Consider the following 19,481-nt stretch of genomic DNA (forward strand, 5'->3'; position numbering starts at 1 on the left):
GCACCCAACACCTGGATCTTTATCGCCCCTAGTACTGGGGCGCTGCTGTGCGCATCGTGCGGCGCAACAGTAGCCATGTGCTCACGCTAGGGCCCGCTGTGCACACATGGCCGCTGCTGTGCCACACGATGCGCATAAAAGCGCCCCCAGTACTAGGGGCGATAATTTTCCCCCAACACTCACCCCCCACCCGAATTTTTTTCGTCTACGGTTCTCTAATTGGTGCGGTTCCCTAGTCCCTCTCACAAGAGGAGGGGGACCCCACCTGGGCAGAGCCTTCGGTCAGGTGCCCCTGGTGGGTCCCATCCCCCTCTTCTGAGAGGGACTAGGGAACCGCACTGGTCAGGGAACCGTAGATGAAAAAAATTCAGATCGTTATCGTCTACGGTTCCCTAACCGGTGCGATTTCCTAGTGCCTCTCACAAGGGGGATGGGACCCACCCGGGGAACCTGCCCGAACACCCAACCCCCCACCCCCCCCCCTCCCCCCTCCCCCCTCCCCTAAAAAAACAAAAAACACAAAAAATATCCCTGGATCGAGGAACACAATTCCAACGATTTGATTGGAAAATGCAGTTCCTGAATTCTTGGTTTCTATTTTTTTATTCTTATATTTAAGGGTTGCATTGATGATGTCATGTATCGGTAACGTTCCAATGTATCACGAGGGAGGAGTCAATGTCAGTCCAGCTTTCGAGAGATGGTGAGGCTAACCAGAAGATACTATTTTATTTCTTATGACGATTTCTCATCACAATTTATCACGATTAATTGAACATCACCACGCTCTTTGACTAAAAACAGTGTTATATGACACTTGCTGCACACTGCATTTTTTTTTTGGATAAATTTTTTTTCACCGATAGATGACGGTTCACCCACCATCTTGGGGTTCACAAATTCCTCCTAAGGTTTTTGTATATTCCAAAATTCCCTTGTGATGCCCATTATGATCCTCTCCCACCCCTCAGTGAATGAGATCCCTTTCAGTATGGGAGGAGGAAAATTCGATCCTTCTTTTTTTGTTTTGAGAAAACTTTTCTGTGGGGGGAAGATATCGCCCACGCCAATTACAAAATTTTTTTGGGTGTGGGGAATTGGTCTGCTCCGTATGAAAAGTAAAAATAGTGCCCCCATGAAGCTCCTGCACACACTCTGCGTAGGGGCCACTCTCCCCGCACAGAGAATGTTTTTATTTTTTGGAAAAAAGAACTTTATCTGGAAGTGTGGCCTATGCCAATGCTCTCATGAGTCTATCTCTTTTTTTCCCATGTAAAAAAGACATCTCTACCTCTTATTTTGGGGAGTAGAGAGATAGACACATGGAGTGCTGACGTAGGCCGGACTCTTAGATAGAGAATCGCTTCCCTTTTTTATTTTTTTTTGGTGGATCGAGTCTTTTGCCACGGTGAAGGAGAATCCCTTGACTGAGACCTTCAAATCGGCGGGAGAAGGTATCACACACAAAAGGAAGGGTATTATTGACTTCTTCCAATAAGGGGATGTTTTAGGATCGTAGGATGGTGGTTGAACCCTACCCTACAGAAGTAAAAAAATCTGCTTATTTTATTTAATTTTTTTTTGGGGGAGGCGGGGGGAGAGGGGATTCCTAAACTAGATAAGGAACGGGAGGTCTCATACTTGAAACCTCCTAGGGCTAGCTCAAGTGCACTAGCCTCAAGCCAACGGCGCTAGTAGCTATCCTCTTTTTTTGGCGTTATTTGCAATTTGCAATTTAGATAAAAAGAGAAGGATTACACTCCAAGATTATATTTAGGAAGAAAGCATTTCTCGATCTGGTAGTGGCTGCTGTCACGATAGAGCATTGACCTAAGTCCTAGGGTGAGGTCGCTTTGTTCTACTTTGCCCCACAATCAGATCGATGCTTGACATCCTGTAATTACCTTGTCCCCACCCCACCCCTTGGCGCCCTCTCTTGGAGTTGGGACACCACCCCTGACTGTCCTCTTAGATTGGCATCCTAGTGACCTATGGGTCCTCTACAAGATGATCAAAAATAAAAAAAAACTTAGGCTATGCTTGTTTGTCAATAAATGAATTAAGAAAAATGGGAAAATGTTTAACATAGAAAAAGAGAGAATTAATTATCCAAATTTCTTGGTTTATTGCTCAATCTGGTGATCCTACTTATGCTAACTATGCAAGGAATTACTGGAGACAGGACAAGGCTATTAAACTTGGAATTGAGATCCAGATTGTATCAAATCAGATCAGATTGGAATCAGAATTAAGCTGGATCGGTTAGGGTGTATGACAATGTTTCTGTTCTAAAAAACCGATTCTGTGTTTGGCACAATTTTTTGTGTTTCTGTGTTTTTGGATCGATTTTGGGTCCTTAAATACTGTATGGTAACATTGACAAAAAAAAAATAGCTGGGAAAACACAGAAACCTATATGGATTACATTGGCCTTATCCGAGAAAGTTTGTTGTATCAATCCGTTAATAGGTATATATTGAAGGGAAAAAAAAATTGATGCAGACAGAGAGAGAGAGAGAGATCAACAATCTTCACCGATGTATAGTTGTACACTCAACTCCACCAAAGCTTGGGCCAAGATCTCAGCTAGTTGGTGTATTTTTTTTTAAATCTCGAAGGCTGATTTTAATGGGTTTTAGATTTAGTTTGGACCTGAAATTTGGTACTCAGACTATTTTAGACCATTTAAACACAATGATACTATCATACTTTTGGTACTCAGACTATTTTAGACCATTTAAACACAATGATACTATCATATTTTTCTAAAATAAAGTCCAAAAAGGAGTTTCACTTCGGACCCTAGGTTTGTAGGCGACGACGTACTATAATACCCTATTCTACACATCATTTAGTAATAGAAAGCAATCAAAGTATTCAATTAATGTAAAACAACTTAAATAAACATTAGAAATGTATAGCATGGTATTTTACATCAATCTGAACATATATGATATACCTATATCTTTACAAGCCATGATTCTGAAGCCAGCAAGGCTCAGACTGTGCCACATAGGATTCCCATGTTAAAGTGTTGCTGAAGAAATGCGTGCACACCATAGATTTGGGGAAAAATGGTTTATCTTCATAATTTCTTCAAACTTGAGATGATTTGTAACAAATCTTGTAAGTTTGTAACTAATTGACGTGTCCGGCAAGTTTTTCATCGAAAAAAGGTGGATTAAAAAATCATCTCACTAGTATAGTTCCCTCACTTCCCCGTCAAGTTCACCGAGACAGTTGAGTTTTGGTGAGATCTTGACTGTCTCAGTTAAAATGTGTATCTTTTAAACTAAGGCTTGGTCCAAATCTCGGTCGAAGCCGAAACCTCAAACCGAGATCTTGACCGAGATCTATACTGAGTTGGTGCACTTTTTAATTTCTCCTTCAATCTCGTCTCGTTTTTTGAAAAAAATTGAGATATTACCGAGAGCTTGTCGAGTTCTTGACCTATGTGTGAAATCCTAGGATTTTCAGAGAGGGACGATGGAGAAGAGTCGAGACATTGAGAGAGTTTATGAGGCAATGTTATGTTTTACAGGCAAATCTCCTAAATGCCCCTGATCTACTTAAGTTAGAATTCGGTTTACCGCATTTTGGCATAATCAATTTTCAAATGAGAGAAACATCATTTTGGTGTTTCTCAAATGGGGCCCAAAATTGATTCTAGTGTTCGGTCCATTTAAAAAAAAAAAAAAAAAAAACCGGTGATGCCATACAAATTTTACCCCATTTCTATTAAAAAAAACAAAAACACTAGAATCAATATTTTGGAACGTGGCCATACACCCCCTTAGGCATCAATTAGAAGCAATTATGATTGCTCTAACCCTAAATTATCATATATGAATCAAATTATTCAAATCAGAATCAGTCTTCAATTCGAATCGATTGGAATACATGTAGAGAGGATCTTGTGGGCAAGTAATGGACATCGAGACAAGCAAAGAATGATAAGAAACCTAACCAATGGAGCCGGATAAGCAAATGTTCGGTTCAACCCACCCATTTCTATAATTGGACTGATCTCAGGTAGTCTATGATGATAATTTGTAGGGAGAGGGTTTGCTGAAAGGTAGCATTACCCTTGTACCAATGCAAAGGCCATTGGAAGCGCGTGTAAAAACATCATTAAATGTGGGATTTCTGTTTTTCATGTAGGAGTGTGGGACTGGGCGATCATTTCATTCCTATGCCCACTCATAGGAGCACATCATATTATCACCCTTAAAATAAATAAGGGAAGCAGTTTTTTGTTCGAGAGTATACCTACACCAGTACTTCTATGTGTTTATCTCTCTCCACGTCCAAACAAGGGACAAAGGTGCCTATATGAGGTGGAGAGATAGAAACTCAAGCTCTTTTTCCCAATAAAAAAAATCGCATTCATACAGAGTTACAGACACCCTTGTGTGCCACGCGACTAGGCAGCGATCGCTTACCCCATTGCATTATTACGTTTTCCGAATACAACGATTTTTAAAGTATCGCGAGAAATTGAAAGAGTTGAAACTTAAGAAAGCGACACGTAAGCACCCGACATTGTCAGAAGTGTGGTGGACGTTATAAAGAGTATCCATTAGATTTGAGTCCGTGGCTTCGGTTCCGCAAAAAGAACCACGCCTCGCCTCAGGTTTCGTCTATACGTACTTCAACTTATCATATTATAAGCCAATCTACTTATCAGTGATACGTCGGTGGAAAAAGAAGGCTCCTGCAAAACGCATCGAAGAAAGCGAGACCAAGTCACTTCTCTCTCTTTCTCTCTCTCTTCTTTATCTTTTCTTCCCCCTCTTCTACTCCGCAGCCTTTTCTTTTCGAAGCTCTGGTTATGAGATGGGAGAACACAACCCTAGAGTAATTTCTCGAATTACGAGCAGTTTACCGTCATGAAAGCAACAAATTTTGGGTGTATTCTAGCTTTTGCAGTCTTCTGTGAGTTTTTTAATTTTTTTGAAATTTTTTTTTTGAACGTCATGTGTTTTCAATTGGAACAGAAAAAATCATTTTGTCCAATAGTTCTTTTCTGTTTTAATTGCTCAAATCGAAACCCTAACTTGTAACTACCGGTTCTTGTGATATCTTTGGTTTGAGCTTCTCAGAGGATCTTGCACGATACTTGATCAAAGTTGAGCTTAGTTTGGGGAAGAAAATGTCGTCTTTAAGCAGAGAATTGGTGTTTCTTATACTTCAGTTTCTCGAAGAGGAGAAATTTAAGGAGTCTGTGCACAAGTAAGCTGCGTTTTCTTCTTCTTCTTCATTCCTCTCTACCCTCTCCGTTGTGATTGTGTATATGTTTTTGTATGTTCCATTGCGTTCTTCGGTGTTTCTTCTATGATTCGGTGTGGTTTTGAGGTAGGCTTGAGCAAGAGTCAGGTTTCTTCTTCAACATGAAATACTTCGAAGAGAAATCACAGGCTGGTGAGTGGGACGAAGTGGAGAAGTACCTCTCTGGCTTTACAAAAGTCGATGACAATAGATACTCCATGAAGATCTTCTTTGAGATTAGGAAGCAGAAGTATCTTGAAGCTTTAGATAGGTTAGTAAGATTTTATGTAGTTTCCTTTTCCTTTTAGTAATATATCATTTTTACGATTTTTGAAAATGTCTTTTATAATTTATTAATTCATCTGGCGTTCGTTGTGTCAGGCATGACAGAGCTAAGGCTGTAGAGATTTTGGTGAAGGATTTGAAAGTGTTTTCGACGTTTAATGAAGAATTGTACAAAGAAATCACTCAGCTCTTAACACTGGAGAATTTCAGGTAATTTAGGAATTTTTACTGACTGAATGGTATTTACATGCTGTCAGTTCAGATTTCTTAATACCAGATTATGGTATAGAACGTGAACTGGCTATATGGGAAAAAAAAGAATGAAATTTAAAAATAAAAGGTTCATTATTTATTTGCATTTTATGCAGGGAAAATGAACAATTATCCAAATACGGGGACACCAAATCAGCACGTAGCATAATGCTAATAGAGCTTAAAAAACTGATTGAAGCAAATCCTCTGTTCCGAGATAAGCTGGTCTTTCCCACTTTAAAGACATCGAGGTTGCGAACTCTAATAAACCAAAGGTAGTGTTGGTCCTTTAATATCCCAACTTACAATTCTTATTTTTGTCTATTTGCTTTGACTAGAAAAACTTTATGCTTTCTTAAGACAATTCTGCATTATAATGAACTCTATTGAACCACGCAGACATATTCCTTCCCTGATTCCTATTCTAATTGATGATTCTGCTTCCATTGATGATTTAGTTCTGTCTGACCCTTTTCTATTTGGCTCCTGGCTTGTATGCATGGTTTATGTAGTTTGAACTGGCAGCACCAGCTCTGTAAGAATCCACGTCCGAACCCAGACATTAAGACCTTATTCACAGATCATACATGCGCACCTACTAATGGGGCTCGTGCTCCTACTCCGGTCACTCTTCCAGTTGCTGCAGCTGGGAAGCCTGCCACCTATGCACCACTTGGATCACATGGCGTATAATATCATTCCTCTTATATTTTATTTTTTAGATAGAGGGCATTTTTGTTTAGAGTGCAATTGATTTTTTTTTTTTTTTGGTTTTATTGGTGCAGCCCTTTCCACCTGCTGCAGCTGCTGCCAACGCTAATGCCTTGGCAGGCTGGATGGCAAATGCAACTGCTTCATCATCTGTCCAATCAGCTGTTGTTGCTGCATCGTCAATTACTGTTCCACCAAATCAAGGTCAAAACTCTACTGCTATTGCAATTGTTACTCCAGAATTTACATGATGAAACCAAAATCCTAATGATTCTGTATAGACTAGATCAATTTTCTATGGAATTGGGGATGATTTATTTATTTCTTTTTGTTGTCCATTTTGTGGTGATAGCCACTTCAAGACTGGATCTTTTGCTTCTTATCCTCCCTCCCTATTCTAAGAATGAGATAATAGTAATGATGCTGGATTATTCCCTCTCTTTGCTTTTACAACAAATTAATATTTTGTGCACTTTATAAGAAAATTTAATGAAAACAACTAAATTATGCTTTAGGAATAAAGAAAAACATTTAATATTACACAATGTCAAAGTGTTACATTTGCCTATTGCAACCTGTTGGTTTGGAAACAGCCTCTTCTGCGAAGCAGGGGGTAAGGCTGCGTACATTTGCCCCTCCCAGACCCTGCAGTAGCTGGAGCCTCGAGCACTGGGACACTCTTTTTTTTGAACAAGGTCAAAGTGTTACAAGTAGTCAAGTACAAGTGTGCAACTACGGTTAAAACACCCATACGAAACCATTCCTTCAACTCTATGTCAGTACCTCATAGAGTTCTTAAAATGTTCGCAACCTTTCAGGAAAAAGGGTATACCCCTAAGTTTGAATCTTGCACTTTATAAGAAAATGTTCGATAAAGATTGGCTTAAATAAGGCAAAGGGAAATTATGTTCACTCAATATTTTTCCCCATCCCGTTATTTATCTTCTTGGGAAATATTAAAAAAAATTGAAAACTGATGCAGACATTCTACTGACTCAGTGCCAACTCTTTTTCCATTAAAAAAAAAAAAAAAAAACACACACACACACACACAAGGCAAGAGTAATTCTTCCATACTTCCCAAGCATTTTAGCATGTTATGTTGATTTGGAAAGATGACAGATGTGGTACCCCTTTTATGTTTCAAGTCATTCACCAATTAAACAAGAGAAAAGGAAAACCAATTTCATATAGCTCAACCTTATTCTGACAATTTTCATTCAAAAGGTTAGTAATCTAGTTTGCATGAATATATGCTGAAAATTGCATAATTTTCTCTGTGCTAGGAACAGTTTCAATTCTGAAGCATCCAAGAACACCTCCAAATGCTTTAGGTATGGTTGATTACCAGAATCCTGATCATGAACAACTAATGAAACGTTTGAGGCCTGCACAACCTGTTGATGAGGTAATCCTGAAGAGCTCAGAGCCTTCATAGTAGCAACTCTAGGATACTATGAAATTCTTCTAATGGTTATGCTTCCGATTTTCTTGTTGCAACCTTTAATGCTTTGACACAGCATGTGATTGCTACTCTTTTTTTTTTAATATTTAGGTGACATATCCGGCCCCTCTTCAGCAAACATCATGGTCATTGGATGATCTGCCACGAACAGTAACTTGTTCCATCCATCAGGGATCCAATGTCACGAGCATGGATTTCCATCCTTCTCATCACTCTTTGCTTCTTGGTACAGAACTATATAATTCTCTATTGTGCTGCTTTACACATTCCAAGTGAACTTGTAGTGGATCTCATCTGTTATTGTTTGATGTACATGCAGCTTCTTTTCTTATCTGACTTGGATTTTTATTTGAGTAGTTGGTTCTGGCAATGGAGAAATTACATTATGGGAAATTGGGTTTAAAAAGAGACTGGTGGCAAAGCCATTCAAGATATGGGACATGTCAGCATGTTCATTACAATTTCAGGTTCTTATTGCATCTTTGCTAGTTATTGGAGTAAAAAAAAGCTAAAATATAGTGGCCGAATTGTCTTTTGGTGGAACATTTGGCTTGTATGCATATTTCTTCCCATGGATGTGAAGTCTTATGTTCACTTCAATTTTTGATGGCTTCATCAGTGCTTACTAGTACTGATTGTGACCATATAAGAGGAGTGAGGAAGCTAAATTCCAGTATTTATCTTACTTTTTCTCCCCTATTGAGTTGGCAAAATTCTGGAGTTAATCTGAAGATGCAAGAGGTCTTCACTGTTATTCTGATTTTGCAATACTTTGAGGGGATTTAGAGTGCTTGTGTGTGAACCTTACAAGATATAATGGAATCTCTCTTTCAGACTGCTATCGTCAAGGATTCATCAATCTCTGTCACTCGTGTAACATGGAGTCTTGACGGAAATTGGATGGGTATGTTCATGTGATCAAATGATGTTATTGATGTTGGTATTTCCTGACAATTGTTGTTTTGTGTTCCAGGGGTTGCATTTACAAAACATTTGATTCACTTATATGCTTATCAAGGGCCTAATGATCTCTGTCAACAGTTGGAGGTGTGCTCTTCAGCTTTTATTGCCTGTTCAATAAAACAAAAAATGTTAACTGTAGCTTGAACTATCTCTACTTCTCCTATGCAGATTGAAGCTCATGTTGGAAGTATAAATGATCTGGCATTCTCTCATCCAAACAAACAACTTTGTGTAGTAACTTGTGGAGATGATAAACTTATAAAGGTGAGAGCAAGAAAAGTAGATGTACTTGTGTTTGACCTTGGTTAAATAAAATATCTTGACCTACTTTTAATGAACAAAAAATCAAAAAAATGGATAACAGGTCTGGGATTTGAATGGAAGAAAGCTTTATAACTTTGAAGGCCATGAGGCACCTGTTCATTCGGTATGCCCTCATCACAAAGAGAACATTCAGGTAAATTACTTCTGTAAGTAGGTAATAAATATTTAACAGCATTTTGATTTATGCTATTCACTTTGTCAACAAAGTTTCCAGAAAATGTACAGAGACCTCTTTAAGGTCCACTATTTCACTTATCTAGGTCAAGGTATTCCCCTGTAAGAAGTCTTCATGGCTGATCCAAGTTCTCTTGGTCCTTTTTGTTGTCCTTTGAGAGCGTTTAAGTAGCAAGCTCTCACCATTTGTGTATGCACTGCTGCTGTTGCACATTACTAGACCTTCTCAATCTACTTGTTTACAGTACAAGAATAAATAATGGTTGGATTCACTTCATCTTGTCACCTACTGGTGCTTCTGTTCCTATGAATGTAGTTGTTTCTAATGTATTGACATCGGATTAGGTTAACGAAACCCAACGCTAGTGGATAATGGGCCCAATATGGGATGCACTTTAAACAGTAAATAAAAAAGGAATGATCCCTTAAATTCCAGAGACACTACTTGGTTCAACAACTCGTGTGGCCACTTGTCTTTGTGAAGATAATGTTGCTGCTTGGAGTGGAATATGCTCCTGTGTCAGTCTGGGTCTGCTGATTATTGCTTTGGCTGAGACCTGGAGGGAAAACCTATTGCCAAGTTTAAAGTTTAAATGCATGGAAATTTATAGGACTTGGTTAACTCAATTCTCTCCAATTGCTCAAAACCTGATTCTGGAAGAGGAAGATTTTAACTTGTGTGAAGCAGTGCATACAGTTTCTCAATAGGATATTTCAGCAAAAATCTATGATCTGACTGTCTAGGAGTGACCACTGACAATGCTGTCACTCTCCAAGAAGTTTAACTTATGAGAAGCTGACCTGATCTTATCTTCACAAAATAACCTTTTAAGTAATTCTTCACAGTAAAGCATATACTGTTGGATGGATCAAATCTGTTCTCTCAATTCGTCACTCGTTTTTGCTGACTTATTGTTATGTCAAAAAATATCTTAATTTCAAAGTAAAATTTTATACTTGCCCGAAATCCTATTATAATGGGGATCAAATTATTAGAGAAACTATGGATGTGGCCTTACAGTTTGAGTAAAACCATATTGGGTGTTTAAGTAAATTTTACTGGCAGAAATGACAAAGGTGCTGCATCTTCCAGTTGCTGCTCTCCCACTGTTAGCATGATCAGGATTCTTTTAATGTGTTAAATTTTTTAATCAGTTCTCTGAGTTGCCTTTCTCCCAGAGTTGCAATGATCAACCTCTGATTTCACTATTTCAACTTATTGGAAATGCCAAAATTATCTATGAAACAATAGTGACATCCTTTTTAAAAAAAAAAAAATAATAGGTAGGTAAGGTAGGGCCCTGGCATTATGGGCTATGGTTTGTTTCGGGTGTGAAAGATTCATTCATTCAATTCTATTGCTTGATAAATGAAATATTCAGAACCAGTTTCTTTCAAATGTTTTCAGAAATTTGATTATAAGATCATAATCATTATTATTAGGGAAAAGTTTTGTTTTGTTTTGTTTTTTTTTTTGTTTTTTTGTTTTTTTTTTCATATGGTCCCGTTTGGATAAGCTTATCCGAATGGTCCACCATTTTGCAGCCATGTTGACTGTTGATATTGGCCAACTGACTGTTGGATTATTTATACACCTTATGGAGTAGATGTGTGTTAAATTTCAGACTTAGTTTTAATCAAATACCTTCTCATGAATCTCATATATGTCCATGCATCTTGTTAATCCCTATATTTTCAAAGCTTTATTTTGCCACTTAGCAAACTCTGTTTTTGCTTAAACTGACTTGTAGGAAGGGACCTTGATGTCAACCTGTCCACTAAAATGTGGGTCCCATTCGATCTGCAAAATGGCGGATATTTGGGTCATTCAGCTGTTCAGGAATCCTTTGCGCTACTACTACTATGGGTGCATCTTGTTGTCACCAAAATGGTGAAGTGAGAAGTTGTAACCTCCTTTTTTTTGACTGCCCCTTACCTTGCTCCCAAAAGTTACTTAATGTAAGGGTAAAAAAGGGTTTTCAAAATAATTTGAAAGTGACTTGTCATTATGACATTATTAAAAGATATACATTTTTTGAGTAGGTATGTGAAGTGACTGAATTTACCCTTTGAAAGAAAAAAAAAGTGTTATATAGGCAAAAAAGTAAGGTCACGACTTTTATTTTTCACCAACCTTGGTTACAACAAGATTTTCCATATTATTATTATTCAGTTTTTGTTGCAAACCTGATATGGTACTCACCTTATGTACTCGATTCTTGCCTAAAGGGTTACAATCCAGTGTTTTATTATGTAACCCTGATCTAGAAAAACCATCACATATTTCCGGATAAAAACTATGAGATTTACAATAAAGTAAAGATTTTGTTCAACTGTAAGTTATGGAACTACTTGATCTAGGAACTGGAGACATGCCACAGTGACATTATCCTTTCTGTTAAAAATTTGCAGTTTATTTTCTCAACTGCTGTTGATGGGAAAATCAAGGCTTGGCTTTATGACAATATGGGCTCCAGAGTCGACTATGATGCTCCTGGACATGGGTGCACTACGATGCTTTATAGTGCTGATGGAAGTAGGTAAGATGAGTGAAAGTTTAATTGGGAATAGTAAAATTTTACTTGAGTATAAAAACATGCATTGGCGCATTCTATGAGTAGATGGTAGATGACTCACAATTGAGCTGTTTTTTCAGATTGTTCTCTTGTGGGACGAGTAAAGATGGTGATTCTTACCTGGTTGAATGGAATGAAAGTGAAGGAGCAATAAAGAGAACTTATCTTGGATTTAGAAAGAAATCAAATGGTGTGGTTCAGTTTGACACAACACAAAATCACTTTTTGGCTGCTGGTGAAGATCATCAGATAAAGTTTTGGGATGTGGACAATGTCAACATTCTCACAAGCACAGATGCTGATGGTGGACTCCCAGTAGGTGTTATTTTAATTTGATTTTTATTATCCGCTTGTAAATGAGCTCATATTTAAATCAGATCCATGCATCATTGCTTTGATTGCTTCAGAGTCTGCCTCGCTTGAGATTCGACAAGGAAGGAAATCTTCTTGCTGTTACCACAGCAGATAATGGTTTCAAGATACTTGCAAATGCCGATGGTCTCAGATGTTTGAGAGCAATTGAAAACCAGTCCTTTGAAGCACTGAGAGCACCAATTGAATCTTCTCCAGTTAAGGTTGTGATCATCCTTGTCATCATCAACATCAGATGTCTTTGACATGTGTGATTGACCGACACTCTTCTCTTATATTCTGGTTTTCTGGTCCAGGTTTCTGGTACTGCTGTAGGTAGTAATATCAATACAAATATGACAAGAGTGGATCGTTTGGACAGAAGCTCTCCTGCAAGGCCTTGTACTATGCTTGTATGTTCAACAGATGCTCTAACGTAAATTTTTGTTTTTTTTGATGAAACACCATGTCTGGACTGACAAATATGGCCAGGCTTGATGGCATATCAAGGCAGGCACTATGCCCAACCTGCTTGATTATTGTAGTATTAGTTTCTACCTGTCCTGTTGCTTCCTAAGCTAGACTTATTTTGTGGCTTTTATCTAGATACATTTAATTTTTATGACCTAACATTTTTTATGTGCATATTTGTAACGTTACGAAATAATTTCTGAAGAATGGGGTTGATCCTACGGCTAGAAGCATAGAAAAGTCAAGGTCTTTGGATGATGTATCTGATAAAACCAAACCGTGGGAGTTGACTGAAATTGTGGATCATGGTCAATGCCGAGTAGTTACCATGTCTCAGAATGCAGATTCTGCATGCAAGGTGTGCCATTCTTAAATCTTTTCTAATCTTTTCCATTTATCACATACATCAACTCTCTAATTAATTAATTTTTCCATTCTATCCAGGTTGCACGTCTTCTTTACACAAATTCTGGTGTTGGGATTCTAGCTCTTGGGTCAAATGGGATTCAAAAACTATGGAAGTGGAGCCGCAGTGAACAAAATCCAAGTGGCAAGGTAATGGTTTGACCTATGAATATTTATTATTATGTGGTCCAAGAGTGATTTTTCGTGAATTTTTTGGAAAAAATAGAAATCTGAGCCAATGAGGGTTAAAGGCCACTGCAAGTGTTGCTCCACAGCATTGGCAACCAAGCAGTGGTCTTCTTATGGCTAATGATGTCTCAGATGGCAATCCTGAAGAAGCAGTCCCATGCATAGCACTCTCAAAGAATGACTCATATGTAATGTCCGCTTGTGGGGGGAAAGTTTCACTTTTCAACATGATGACTTTCAAGGTAAATTCCGTATGTTTTAGATTTTGTGTTTGTATATTTGCTGCAAACTTTGTCAGTGTTGGAACATTTTCATGTGATTGGGAATGGAATTATATTGGCCTGCAGGTGATGACAACATTCATGCCCCCTCCACCACCATCAACCTTCTTAGCATTTCATCCACAAGATAATAACATAATAGCAATTGGAATGGATGATTCTACGATCCACATTTATAATGTTAGGGTGGATGAGGTAAATAATGCTGACCCTCTGAAAAAGGCTTATAGTGAGACCGTGAACTATTTTCAATTGGAGGTAATAAATTGTTTCTATTGTCAGGTAAAAACAAAATTGAAAGGTCACCAGAAGCGTATAACTGGTTTAGCTTTTTCCACCAACCTTAACATACTGGTTTCTTCAGGAGCTGATGCTCAGGTGAGTTTTACTTATCGACCACCTGCTAATTCGTGTATCATGCCATATGCAAATCAAGCTGTCTGTTAAGCATTATGTTTTTTTCTTGAACTGCTGTTTTGCTGCTTAAAATTTCCCCTTTTGCCTCACCCCCCCACCCCCCCCCCAAAAAAAAAAGGAATTTGAATTTGGGGGCTATGCATTCCATTCCCTATTAGTTTTCTCCGACTGCCGAATAAATTAAATTGCAACATGATGAATCTTATTATTGTGTTGTACCAAGCATCTGTTGGAATGCTTGAATGTATTTTGAATTCCATGTGGTGATTCTAGGCTGAGAAGTACTTAATTGTCCTGACTTCATTAAAGGGACTGTTGTCCATTTCCTACTTGCTGTGAAGTTTGGTAGCCATTTATATAACAGGAAAGTCCCAGCTACTTTTAGCCTGCCGTCTTTTTTTTGACCCATCTGTTGCATGCCTAGCTACTTGTATTAAATATATGTTATTTTTTATTATTAGGCATTTGTCTATGTCTTGAAGTAATTTCTCATAGTAACAAAATTACAATTGGTTGAGATAATGAATGTTCATGGCGCTTGGTACTCTGTCTAGAGAACTACAGTAGAACTCCTGGTCCAACATAATCCACATTTGGAGGATCCTTCAGCATTTGTCCTTTTGCCCATGGGTGTGTCTAGATTGGGCGATGGGCCTGTGAAAGCGAAAGTTAGGAGAAATTTTCTTCCTTGGTGCTTCATGATATTTGTTTGAAAAAGAATGTTTAATTTTCACTACAGAACCCCAAGTGAGAAAACCCTCTCTTCCATTTTCATTTCCCAAACCTACCATCTTCACTATAAGGACTATTGGAGTGTCGAAAACAAATGAGAATTCCACCATCTGCTCATCCCCAGATCATGGTTTTGAGGGTCAGCCAATCCAATCTGGAACACCTGATTGGGATTGGGATCGGGGTTGATGGAACCGACCCATACACTGGATCAGCCAATCCACTGACATATTGGTTTTCTGCAATTGGGTTAGCTGGTCCAAATCCATCCGGGTAGGTACCACAGGGGAATGACCAGAGGTTCACTAAATCTTTAAATCCTTGCTCCCCATAATGGGTGTTAAAACCTCATGAACTTCTTAAAAAACTAGATTGAATACACTCGGATCCGGCTCCTCTCCAGCGCACTTGTGCGCCGGACGGTGTCCAGAGCACATCGTGCGGCTGGGGGGCTTCGATCCACACCACTGCACGCATCCCGGTGCAGTGGCATGTGGATCGAGGCCTCCTCAGCCGTACAATGTGCGCTGGACATCGTCCCGGGTGGGAGAGGAGCTCAATCCGTGGGATGCACTCATCTGGGAATTGGGCTGCATGCATAATTGGTTTGTGCTGTTCCTAAACCTGGACTGGAGTATTCTGCCAGTGGCGATGGTTGTAGAAGAAACTAGGTGGATCTTTGAGTTATTCACACATCAAGGAAGATTCACGCTTAATTGCTTATGCTTCATCTCTGAACTTCTTGTCCAATAGTTCATTAAAACGGAAGGAAATTTTTTTTTTATCAATATCTAAGCCAAGGTCATTGCGACCAAGTGGTTGGAGGTTCGAGTCTCTCGAAACAGCCTCTCCACGAAGCGGGGATAAGGCTGCGTACATTATGACCCTCCCCAGACCCCACAATGGCGGGAGCCTCGTGCACTGGGTATGCCCTTTTTTATCTAAGCCAAGGTCATAGCCTGCCAAACAAAGTGGTTCTTTGATCAGTCCATCATTTGGGGGTTTGGTGCCATCATAATGGTTTGCCTATTTATTTGAATTGCTACCATAGTTGTCAAGGCGTCGCTCAGGCATCCAGGTGCCTTTACCACGCCTTAATTTCTGGTGTTGCCTTGTTCGCCTAGGTGACGCCTTGTCGACTTGGTTCCTGACCCCCTCGCTCGCCTTGGCTCACCTAGGCGCCTTGCCAACTATGATTGCTACTGCTCTTCAATGAGCCCCTATTGTTTTTTTGCTTTTTTAAGTGACATCGTTATTCTTTTTTGATAGATATGAAATGAAGAAATCATTATTCATCAGAAACTGTGGTTCATGGTTGCACATGAGATTGATCTTTGTCTTATAGGATCATTTTCTTTCTACATTTTGCTGTGAGCCTAGTGTTTCTTGTGCAAAATTTTTAGGTGCTTGTGGAGCTTTTAGTGTAGAAGTTGTAGAAATAATTGTTTTCTGTTGGTTGTTTACACCGACTTGATGAGTTTTTATTATCAGTATTTGTTCTCTTGTTCCATCCTCCTGGCCCATGTGACGAGCTCATTTTGTCCACCATATCTTCCTTTGGTGGGCTTAACCTTTATCATAATTTTGCTTGTATATGTAAATACAACCTTCTATCCTGACCTTTTTCTCATTTAGGCACATGCAAGTGGGTCTGAGCCAATCTCATGTACCTGTTGATTGTACTTCTATTGTTTTTAGAATGGAAAACTGATTTAGATAAATTGCCGAAGTCCATCTTAATAACTAAAGGGAGAGATAGGACTTTTGCAAAATTTGGTGCATTAGATTGTATTAATCTAACAGTTCTTGTGTGCAGCTTTGCATATGGAACACTGATACATGGGAGAAGCGGAAATCGATTTCAATCCAACTGCCTGCAGGAAAGGCTCCTATTGGTGACACTCGAGTACAGTTTCACTCTGATCAAGTCCGCTTATTAGTATCTCATGAAACACAACTTGCAATATATGATGCCTCCAAGATGGACCGCATTCGTCAGGTAGGAAGCTTCTCTCAATGGGTGCTTGTGTGTCATAGTTAGGGCGGATAACACATTCTTATCTGGCCTGTCTTTGCAGTGGGTGCCACAAGATGTACTTTCTGCACCAATAACTTGTGCAGTATACTCCTGCAACAGTCAGCTAGTTTATGCTACTTTTTGTGATGGCAATATTGGTGTTTTCGATGCTGATGGCCTGAGATTAAGGTGTCGTATTGCTCCATCGGTATATCTGCCCCAAACAGTGTCAAGCAGGTCAGTGGGGCCATCTTGCCTACCCTCATTCTTCAATGTCTTTCACACATTCTCTGCTGTGCACTGGTTTATTTTTTATATTTTAAACCCCCCCTACTTTTTGTATTTAAGCAGTCATTATTGGTATAATAGGACATTGTCATTGGTTTTCTTCTCACATGAACGCACCAGCTGTGGTTCTGTGTTCTTGGTATTCTGTTTTTGTTGAATGCTCTGTCAGAGTTTATGAATGATTAATGGATATCACCAGTGTGCAGTCTGCTGATTTTTCGAGTGGTAATTTGATTGATCTGTATGAAAGATTGAATAATTAGTACTCTGGCTATTCTTGTCCTATGTTATCCCCAACGATCAGCATCTTTGTTTTTTCTATTTGATTTAGTTGAGGTTGCATTTTGGTACAACTGGCAGTCAAAAAAATTAAGAACAGCTCTTCATCTGCCCTTGTACCTTGTCGTTTTCTGGTGATGATCAACATTTGCTAAAATCTTATGAGCATTTCCTTTAGTCTCAACTGAATCTGCACCCTTTCTATTTTTTTTGTTTTTTGATTCTGCAATCTGCAACTTTGAAATGCGTTTTTGTTGCAGCCACAGTGTATACCCCCTTGTTGTTGCGTCACACCCTCAAGAGCCAAATCAATTGGCTGTTGGGTTAATTGATGGATCAGTGAAGGTAATAGAGCCTGTAGATTCCGAGGGAAAGTGGGGAGTCACAGCTCCTGTAGATAATGGGATACCCAATGGCCGGACGGCAGCATCATCAACCACCAGCAACCCAGCTTCTGAGCAAATCCAAAGATGAGTGTCAATGTAATTTATCTCAAATTGTATTTTATTAGTTGTACAATGGTGGGTTTTTAACCTTAAATGTGTGCCTCAGAGAGTACAGAAATGGTTAGAGCAGGATGACACATGTATACTCTGTTATTGCTTCTAATCAATGTCATATATATTCTTTGAAATCATTGTCCACCTCTCTCTCTCTGTGTCTAAACACATTCTTTGACAGTCTACCCTGCTACTACCAATTCATGCTCATGGTCTTTCTATATCTTCATGTGGAAAATATGGTTCTTCAGGAGCTACCTACAACTAAAAGCCCCTGAAAGACAAAGGAAGAGCACCCGCTTTCCGCTTTGGAGCTTTTATCCTTTGGACTTGGGGACTGGTAGAAAGAGAACATTAAGCTCCAACTTATGCGCTGAGAGTAAAATGAGTAATGTCTCTCGTAACCAGGCACCAGTTCCAGGGCCTACCTCTTGCCTTCTCTGATGAAGAATCCACGACCACCTGGTCAATCCTCGAGTGGGAGAGTGTGAGAAGCACTGAGCGTGCTAAGCACTCAACAGTAGCATGAGTCACTGATGGAATTTTCAAAATATTGATGTGGACTTTTAGTCCCACATCGGCTATGAAAGGAAAGCTCATTGGGTTTATATGTGTTAGTAGTTAGTAGTTATTATTATCACATGTAATGCTAGAAGAGATTGTACGGTGCACTTGCGAACGAGGACGGTAACCGTCCGAGCGCGTGCGTGAGGCGCAATGTGGTGCTTTGATGGCGCATTTTGTATTTTGCATCGTCGCAGTATGTTGCTTAAATCTTTTCGGTGTGCTTAGGATCAATCCGAATGTTGGATCGGTGGCTGATCAAAGAAGGAGTGTAACCCTTGGTTTAACATTGACTCTAAGAGTTGTAGCCCATACGAACAGCCAAGGGAGCTCAGCCCAATAGTCATGACCTGTCAGGTCAAGCCATATGAGCCAATGGGTGTGACCCATCCGAACAGGCCTTGTGAGTCTATAAATGGGCCACGAATTCTCTCAGTCCAGATATAAAAAAATCTCTGATAGCTTCACAGTGTTACTATCTCTGCAACCAGTAACAGTCCGCCTGATTTATCTTGGGAGGTAGGTTTGCCGCAACCCTTTGCAGGATTAGGAGGGTGCAAATACTGTCTTAAAGACTCTTACAGTTACAAATTACTTCTTTACGTCTTGGAACGGCAGCATTTTCTTTAGTTTCGAGCTACAAATTCTGATTTACGACTGATGAGATCTGGAAATTTGCAACTGCCAGTCTAGTTTTCACCCTCTTCAATTCATTGATGAGTTTCCCATAATTTGCCATTGCTGATTGACAATTTTGCATTCTTCTTGTAAGCATTTAAAAAGTGAGTTAGTGACTTACTGATGAGCTCCAAGCCTTACAGATTTTTTTTGTTTTTTTGGTTAGAAACCCATCCAATCTTTGATTTAACCAATTTGGTCAAAACATATCGTTGTTACACACTACCCAAAACAGTGCTCGTACTTCACTATTTTTATAATTATTTTTAGCCCTTATATCCTTCAAAGGCT

At 39.2% G+C, this 19,481-nt stretch overlaps 1 protein-coding gene across 2 annotated transcripts; it reads left to right on the top strand.

Moving 5' to 3' along the window:
- The first annotated feature begins 4,745 nt into the window (after positions 1-4,745).
- Positions 4,746-18,082, top strand: LOC122667556 (protein TPR1-like). Of its 2 annotated transcripts, none has more exons than XM_043863882.1 (26): positions 4,746-4,935; positions 5,103-5,232; positions 5,360-5,539; positions 5,650-5,763; positions 5,922-6,080; positions 6,318-6,492; positions 6,591-6,720; positions 7,809-7,924; positions 8,072-8,207; positions 8,339-8,448; positions 8,816-8,885; positions 8,955-9,028; positions 9,113-9,208; positions 9,309-9,401; positions 11,855-11,982; positions 12,099-12,327; positions 12,420-12,593; positions 12,687-12,782; positions 13,046-13,198; positions 13,285-13,395; positions 13,497-13,676; positions 13,782-13,910; positions 13,998-14,093; positions 16,681-16,863; positions 16,943-17,118; positions 17,709-18,082. In XM_043863882.1, the coding sequence occupies exons 2-26, from the start codon at positions 5,153-5,155 to the stop codon at positions 17,920-17,922; spliced, it is 3,402 nt and encodes a 1,133-aa protein (XP_043719817.1). In that variant the 5' UTR covers positions 4,746-4,935; positions 5,103-5,152; the 3' UTR covers positions 17,923-18,082. The 2 variants fall into 2 exon arrangements, with proteins under 2 accessions (XP_043719817.1, XP_043719816.1); XM_043863881.1 differs by having other exon boundaries at positions 4,747-4,935; positions 12,099-12,333; positions 12,426-12,593.
- Positions 18,083-19,481: the final 1,399 nt, after the last annotated feature.

This window comes from Telopea speciosissima, chromosome 7, assembly GCF_018873765.1.
Source record: "Telopea speciosissima isolate NSW1024214 ecotype Mountain lineage chromosome 7, Tspe_v1, whole genome shotgun sequence".
Taxonomy (NCBI): Eukaryota; Viridiplantae; Streptophyta; class Magnoliopsida; order Proteales; family Proteaceae; genus Telopea; species Telopea speciosissima.